Raw genomic sequence first — 9,070 nt, forward strand, 5'->3', positions numbered from 1 at the left:
AACTTGAAAGTCCACTCAAAGAAACAAAACACAAATGAGACTCAGCACAACCAAACAAAAGATGGGGTACAACACAAGAAGGACCCCCAACAAAAACCAGCAAGCTACAAAAGACCAGCAGCCCCAACCCAACCAGGATGGATCAAGAATTTGACTTACCCTTGTGGGATCGAAGGGTCATATCAAAAGAGGACTGGGACGATTTAGATTTTTTACTTTTAACAATAATCCATCCCTCCTCAACCCTAGTAGTAGCCTTTTGCCAAGAGGATGGGTCCAGAATAGAGGACCTCCCATCACCAAGAGGAACAGAGCCAACATCTGGAGAGGCAGGGACAACAGAAATCGGAGAATCAGACAAAGATCCAACAATAATTTGGGAAGCGGGAAGGTCATCCACCAAAGAAGAAGATTCAACATTCTTCAAACGATCAATCAGGATGCCACCGCAAGCATCCACACACTCCTGAGGCAAAGCTACACCAAAAACAGAGGCATCAGCTAGAGGCGCAATACCATTGGCCCGAGGAACCTGTGCAACCACCTGGGAGAAGCTTTTCTTTTTAACAAAATAGTGTTTAGAGGAGGCACCCTTCCACCAAGAAGCGGATCTTTTTTTCTTTTTATATGTTTCACACCGTGCAACAACATGTCCAGTCTGGAAGCACTTTCGACATCTAAAGGGGATACCCTCAAAGTCAATTAGTTGGACCCAAGATCCCAAGGAAGTTTGAATTGAGCTATCTCAGCTAGAAGCCCTTTAGAAACATCAATGTTAACCAAAATCCGGGCATAAGTAAAATGATAAATTTGGTAAGAATCCTTATCAATCATTAGGAATTTGCCTAAAGCCTCCCCCACTTCCTCTAGCAGAGAGTTCGTCCATAGATGAAGGGGAAGGTTAGGGAGCCTAACCCAGATAGGAATCTTATTAAATGAATCAGTAGATGGGTTAAAACTCGAGAACCAGGGTTTAACCATCAAAACAAATTTGTCCTCCCAGCTGAAAGGATTAATACATAAAATTTTCGATCTATCCTCTGCATGTTCAAATTTAGCAATGAAAAAACCCTTGGCTAAAGGAAAAATGTTAACTGAACCCTTTAAGATCGGTTCCCAACTTTGGGAAATCCAAGTGTACAGCTGAGGAAGGCTTGGCTAAAAGCCCCGAAACCTGCAAATCAGACCATGAGATTCAAACACAGAGGAGTTGTGGATGATCTCCTTTTTAGTATCAGCAGACACCCTGAAAGCCAAGGGTTTGCACATGGTAACAACCACAAGCCCCAAGCCACGAGAAGCCTGATCTATATCAGAGGGTGCCGGATGCACCGGATCACCGTCCTCCATATTAGCAACAAGTACATGATCGATCTTGGGCCTGCAAGGATCAGCCACAGGAGCAACCTTCAGCTTCACACCAACAGGGATACCCCCAGGGGGTGGAGCAGACCCAACACTCACCCCCAAAGAGGGTAAGGCCCGCACGAAAGATTCTATTCGAGCAGCTGAAGCGAGAGGCGAAGAACCCCCTGGACCCCCCGCCAAGGCATGAACATAAACCTCCGCAGAGCCCCCATTTGCAGCACACACAACAGCCTCACTAGGGAATGTAGCAGTCGGGTGAAGAGGAGGCTGGACGATAGCAACAGCCGGTTGAATAGGAGGCTGGATGGCAGCAGCAGTCGGCCTTAGGGCGGCAGCAGGCGACATCGCAACGCGTTTTGAGGATAAGAGTGAAGTTGAAAATAGCACATTGTTAATACAATATAAAGTGGCCATTTAAATTCTATTGAAAGTTCTTTCACAAGTTCTTAACTCTTGATATATTTTTCATTCTTTATCTTTATTATCATAAATAAAATACAAATAGCTTTTCTGATGCCAATGGGGGAAATTTAACTATACCAAAATGTGAATAAAATTCATGATTACAAATAAAACTCCTCCTTAGACTGGGCGCCTAGGCTGCATTGAGAGCACGTTTCATGACTTCCTCCAACGGTTTCCTTTGGAACAGCTCCTATCCTTCTCTCTTTGTCATCATACAACAAATAGTTCCGTTTCAGTGTAAAATCCAAGCCCTATATTTGTACTCACACGAACAGTTTATGTTTGCCTCTGGATTGCCACTTGGATTACTGGGTTTCTTGAGTCTAACTCCGGGCACTGGATTCTCCCAATCCCCACTTCCATTTCTTTAAGGCACTTTACCAGGGTAACAATGGCATCCATATACTTAGAATTGGAAACTATATTTTTCAGAGTTACATGCATGATTGCTTCATCTGCAATTTCACTACCCTCAATCACTACAACAGCTTCTTAACAAATGGAAGACATTAATGGATGCTTTCCTAAATCTTCTACATTGCCATGCGATAAACTACTGTAATCTTCACATATATGTTGGGTAACTTCGTCCATTAGGGCTTTGTTGTGTTTCTCAAGCTCTGTGATTCGAAGCTTCTGCTGATTCAGCTCAACTACAGCATTTGACAAGATGGAATGTTTATCACCCTTCTGCAAAACCATCCCTTTCTTTGTTAGAACAGAAATAAACCCAGGCAGGAGAACAAAGCTAAGAAAATGGAGATATAGGGAAGATTTCACCTTGTAATTATCTGCAAGAAGAGACCGCAAAGCCAAAAACTGCTCACCGAGTTTGATTCTCCTGTTGCGCTCAGCAATCCTATGTGTGGACGTATATGACTCCTCCACATGCACTTCACACCTTGAATTCTCTCTCCGATTTTCATGTATTCTCCTCAAAAAATCGAAGCATCTCTTGATTGATTTCTGTTTTATTGAAGATTTCCGGCTCAGTTGGAATCCAGTACCAGGCTCCTTCTTGTACCTTGTGAATGCACTATTTACTTTGAATGTATCCTGAGAAGCAAACATGTTATCAAATAACTGATGGTGAACTGGCAGAGAGGAGCTTGATAAGTGTGGAATCCTCATGGATTGACTGTAACTGTACATCTCCTCAATTGTAGGAGAAATATCATATTGTTGAGGTAGAAGCCCCCCATGAGTAACATACTCTCCATTCCAAAGACTCTCTCCACCAACTAAATCTCCCATCTCTGTGGTCACATGACCCACTGCTGCTGCCTTCTGCTTTAAATTGGATGGCTCATCATAACGAATAGAGTTGCTTGCCATCTTCGTAAGAATTCAACTAGGATGATGCCCAATATAAGTAGAAATATATAATGAACTCTCAATTTATCAAGTAGACTGCTCAATGTATGTAGAAATATATAATGAAGTCTGAATTTATATAGGAACAGACTTCCGATTTTCTTATCCGATAAAGAAGGAATCTGAATCTTGTGAATGATATAATTGTTTTAAAGTATGAATAAGAAATTAAATATCAAATGAGCATATATAAATAAATCAAATAAGAATAATGTTCGAGTTGGGAAGCTTTGAAAGTTTCAAAAGAAACAAAGGTGTTTTAGAGTAATTGAGAAGGTCAAAGAAAACCACGTGGTTTTTAGAATTCAAAGTTGGATATGACAGGCTCTAGACCCTTCGCCATTTCCGAGACACCCATCCACTCATTAGATAGACCAATCTTTCAAAATGCTTTAAACCGATGTGGCCCCCCGCCCTACTATCTGTAAGTTCCAAGTCCGCTGGTCTTATTTGAATAGCTGTCATGTTTCTGTCTAGATTTATTCAAATTGATGGAAGATTAAATTTTCTATGTTCAAATTTCTTCAGTCATTTTATCTAATAAATGATGAAAGTTTCATTGGTTAAGAGTTAAAGATTGAGAGATATTTATTTCATCTAAATCATGTTCTGGATTTCATCCCTTATAATATGATTAAATAACAAATTTATATAAACATGTAAAGTGAAATTCAATTTGATTTGACTAAAGATTATAATAAAATAGTTTAACAGCTTTATTTGTACATATGCATTAAATGAAATAACATTTAATTTATATTAATTAAACTATTCAAACAAATTTAATTTGGACTAAAATAAAAAATTACTGAATATTAAGTAAATAAAATTCACTTATCCATTGCTTTGTTGCATCAAATATTTGTCCATTGGTTGGTTAAGTTGATTTAAGACCGTGTACATTTTGAAAACATGTCACAAATGGAAGAAGTACTGATTTTTGGGAGTTAATTTTTTCCATAGTCTCTAATCATATAAAAACAAGGGTTATACAAATATCCTCTTTGCACCTTTTATTTCTTTCAATATTTTGAAATGGTCAAAAGTTACAAATCAATGATAATTTTTTTTATGTATTATGATATTTGGAAGTTAGCAAAGACTTTCTTTTAAAATTGATAAAAAGTCAAGAATGGACAATAAAATATTGTTGTATCTTGAAACTTTAATAAGAGTTATATGGCTTTAATCTTATTAAAAAGATATTTTGAATAAAGATGTTTGTATCATAATTGATTAAAAAGAAGAATGGATAGTACAATATTGATATATCATGACACTTTATTTCATAATGATTTAAAAATTAGTTATTAGTATAGATATCTTAAATATATTTGTTTGATGGGAAAAATCGTCATATTTAATCGGATTTAAGAGAGTAAACCACCAATACTCTAATCTAATTAACTAATCCAAAAATAACAATGAAATGGAATCAAATCAATTGAACATAATTAAAAATCCCTCAATTGATCCAAAACAAAGCTTTCATTGCTCTTCTCCAATATTGTCTTGTGTGGCTCTCAAATATTGCGTTGCATTGGGATTCCTGTATAAAGATAGCCCAATAGTTCTGAAGATAGTGGTCCTTGAAAATGGAGAATTTATGCTGAATTTATAGATTTTTGGAGCAAATTGATTGAGAGGTGGAACTCAAATGAGCTCATATGTTGTTTGATAGTTGAAATGTTGATTTGGAGGTGGAACTCAATTAATTGAATTGATGACTGAATAGATTAAATAGTTAATTGAGTTAATTAGGGAGATGACTGATTGAATGTCTTTTAGAAAAAAGTTAATTGGAAGATAGAAATAGAGATTGAAGAGTTAATTGAGTTAATTAATTAAATAATTGAATTGATTAATGAGTTGAACATGATTTAGAAATTCAATTTGATTTTGCATGATTTTGATTTTTTATTTTTGAAAAGTGAAATTGATTTGCACATGTATTTGAAATTAACTAAAATTGGAATTTGGGAAATTCAAATTCAAATTTGAATTTGAATTTGAATTAGAAGAATATTGAAATTAGAATTTGGGGATTTGGAATTTCAAAAATGAATTAATTAATTAAATAGTTTTAAAAAATTATTTAATTATTTAGAAATTGAATTCTAATTAAATAATAAGGATTATTTAATCAAATGATTAAATCATAATTAATTAAATAATAAATATTTAATTAATATTGAAGAATTGGTTAAATGATTAAATGATGATAGAATTGGAAATTGAATAATTAGTAAGATGACAAAAAAGATGATGAATTCAGAGGAATAAGATTAATTAAATTTATTAAATATAATTAAAGAATTATTTAACTAATAAGATGAATAATTAGTGTGCAAAAAATGAGACATTTTTAGGTGTCTACATTTTCCCCTCTTTGAGACAATGTTAGAACAAAATTGTTTCAAAGAAAAAGAAAGAAATTTCTTGCCTCGACATCTAAAAAATATGCCCCAGTATATCGAGAGATGGAGGTAGGATGACCCCTTGAGAGATTGTTTTTGATTGGGATAAAATGGGTTTTGATGGGACCCCAAAACCCATACAACCAGAAAGGTGCCAACAAGAAATGAACTAGACTACCTAGCAGTGAACAACAAGTTTTAAAAGGACCTAAAACATTATGGACTTACGGGCATCCAGAGCCCAAACCCAAAGATTGCATAAACCAAAATAAAAACTAGAACATCCACATGCAGTCGAACACCAACCAAACCTTACACATAAGATATTACAACACAGGCTGACACAAACAAATGGTCTAAATCAAGAGACACTAGACCACAAAATACAAGGGACAATGGCACCCTCAGCCAACAAGAAGGGTTTTCCTAGGTTCCCATAACCTGTAACAGAATCTCTTGGCCACAAAAGACCACACATCCAATAACTAACCAAAAACAAACATTGGCAAAACTAGGCCCTTGAAAACTGCTAGCAACCAACCAGTCCCAAAAAGAAACTAAAAACATGGGGTTTTTACCAAGCTCCCTTAAGCTTGAAAGTGGGTTTTACAAGGCTCCCACAGTTCCTTCTAAGGCCTAGAAAATAGAAACACAACATGTATTCACAATCTAGCCAAGAGGGTTTTTACAAGCTCCCACAACCAACAAACCATTCTGGGAAACAGTGATAAGACTATGAACCCAAAACCATCTGTGAACAACACCATGAGGGTTAAGATCAATTCTCTCAATCAGCAACACAAACTGCAACAACCAACATGCTCCCCCACACCTACTCTCCACCTTAATAGGAGAACGTGGGATACCTCAATAGGACAAGAAGAAAAATAGGTCAACATGAAAGTGGGTTTTACAAGGCTCCCACAACTTGCTAAGGCCCAGAAAACAACATCTAGTCTTGAAAGTGTAATCTAGCCAAGAGGTTTTTTCCATGCTCCCACAACCAGCAAACCATTCTGGGAAAGGGGGATAAAACTGTAAACCCCAAACTATGTGTGAAGAACACCATGAGGATTTTGACCAGGTCCCTCAACCAGCAACATGAATAGTAGCAGCCAAGAAAATACCCCACACCTACTCTCCACCTCAATAGGAGAAAGGGCCACCTCAATAGGACAAGAAGGAGAGCACCCTGAGTGCCCTGACAACCCCAACTCAACCCAGAACCCATGCCGCCACTCCACCTCCATAGGAGATAAAAACACTGCATACAAAGATCTAATGAGAATGGACAAGAAGAGCATAAAAACCCTCACCAAGGAATAAAACAGGAGAGAATAGAGGGTCCACATAGAGTAACCAATGAACAAAAGCAGTAGGCCATCCACAACAACCAATCACTCACAAGAGTGGAAGCCCCACAAAAACTGAGTAGAGCAAAATCTGTAGTAGGCCAACCACAAAAATAAAAAACTCCAACCCCAAAAGACTGCGACTTCCATCTCCAACGTGGTAAACTGATCTCCCTTGATTGTCTCCAAGCTGGAGATGGTTCCACATGTCTATCAAGGTATGGCACAACCCCTTCCTTGTGAGGATATCATGTGATGGCACTCTTCCCTACATGTGTCCATGATCCTTATGCCCTCATTGATTGCTACACCTTTGGAGTTTATTGATTTATGATTAGCCTTATGATGTGAATTTGATTCATAATTACTTGGATGTTATCTCTTATGGATGTCATGTTGAGTCTTTTGGTTGTTAGGTTGGGTGGTTGATGCCTTCTTCCATTGTGATGGTCTTCATTGGTTGCTATCGTGTGTGGATGTGGATTTATATCTTCCCTTCTTGTGGATGGATCTTGGAGTATTATCCATGTAATTGAGATTGGAATCATGAACATTATATCATGAGATGGATGTAATCATAACGAAGATTATGTATCTTGTATTTGAGAACATTTGTAATAGGTCTTGCAATAGGATGAGATCATGGTGTATTATAATAGATTATGTTGTTGTAATTGGATGTTCATTATGTATGTAAATCTAGACTGGAAAGGAAAACAAATGAATGTGTATTGTTGTTAGAATATCCTTTGAGAATCTATAAATGTGGTGAAAGGAATTAAATGATTAATTTATGTTATTTGATTATCTTGTGTAGACCTATGGATAGTAATGGAAATGATAAATGATTCATGTATGCTTATGAGTGGATGCACTAAATTGAAATCTATGATATTTCCTAGCAGAGTAGAGTATGAAAATGAATGTGTAGCTTATAGGTATACATGGTTATTTTTATTAGAAATGAATCTGGATGGGAATTAGGTAATACTTATTGTGGAAATAAGATGTTATTAGGAGAGATGGTTTTTAAGGAAATAGGAACATTTGATTTGGTGCCTTAAAATGAATCCAAGAGTAAATGGGAATATGTTAGGATATGTATTGATAGTTAAATATTCTCATGACAAGAAAGATGGTAATTAAATTGGGAAATGAATCTAATTGTTGTAATGAATGTGGATGGTTTCATGGCTATGGATGTGTATATGTGTTATTCTTACTAAGTAATGGCATTGAGTTACCTTAGGGAAATGATGGTTAGTGAGATGTATTGTTATTTCGCTTGTGTAATATGTTGTTAGAATATGATTATGTTAAGGTGTTTATGCATTCATGTTATTCTATGATTAATGCATATGAGTAATGATAGATTAATATGTTGCATTAGTATATTCTTACAAAAAAAAAATATCCCTATTTTGTAGCTAGTTTAGTTATTTTCTCTAAGGTATTTTGGCGGTCATTACATTGAATGTTAAGGTTGTGAATAACTTTTTTAGAAATGCATGCGGTATGTGGAAGCATAGACAATGACCATGGATTGTTTCATAGAATGTTTCAAACACTAATACATTTGGTCTGGAATTCCGACAGAGGTTTCTGACGGAGAAGGTATATTGTGACCAAATTTGATTTTTTTTTGAATAAATGCCCGACTTCGTCGAAAATGAAATTTGTTTGTTTTTTAAAAGTGCCTAAGTTCGTCAAAATTTTGATGGCAATGGGAATTACTTAAAAAAAAAAGAGAAAAGAGGGCAAGTCATTTGTGCATTCAATCCCACGCAGGCTTCCGTGTCGAGCTCAACCTCTGGCAAGATCAAATGACACACTCACCATTTGAGGTAAAATCTTCACCTTCATTTTGGATCTGGATAATATGAGGAATTGTTGAACTTCACCTTCATTTCAGATTTGCGTAATATGAGGAATTGTTTAATCTTCACCTTCATTCATTGAATCTTCACATTTGCATAATAATTGCATGAGGAATTTTGGATTTGCATAATATTTGCATGAGGAATTTTGGATTTGCATAATGTTTGGATGAGGAATTTCAGAATTTCGGATTTGAATCTTTACCATCACAGGGGA

General features: G+C 36.1%; 1 protein-coding gene across 1 annotated transcript; it reads right to left on the reverse strand.

Annotated features, from left to right (window-relative positions):
* Positions 1 to 1,870: 1,870 nt before the first annotated feature.
* LOC131042745 (uncharacterized) lies at positions 1,871 to 3,239 on the reverse strand. Its single transcript, XM_057976065.2, has 2 exons — positions 2,614 to 3,239; positions 1,871 to 2,523 (listed from the first exon to the last, which is right to left on the reverse strand). The coding sequence occupies exons 1-2, from the start codon at positions 3,166 to 3,168 to the stop codon at positions 2,326 to 2,328; spliced, it is 753 nt and encodes a 250-aa protein (XP_057832048.2). The 5' UTR covers positions 3,169 to 3,239; the 3' UTR covers positions 1,871 to 2,325.
* Between the last annotated feature and the right edge of the window lie 5,831 nt (positions 3,240 to 9,070).

This window comes from Cryptomeria japonica, chromosome 1 (assembly GCF_030272615.1).
Source record: "Cryptomeria japonica chromosome 1, Sugi_1.0, whole genome shotgun sequence".
Classification (NCBI taxonomy): Eukaryota; Viridiplantae; Streptophyta; class Pinopsida; order Cupressales; family Cupressaceae; genus Cryptomeria; species Cryptomeria japonica.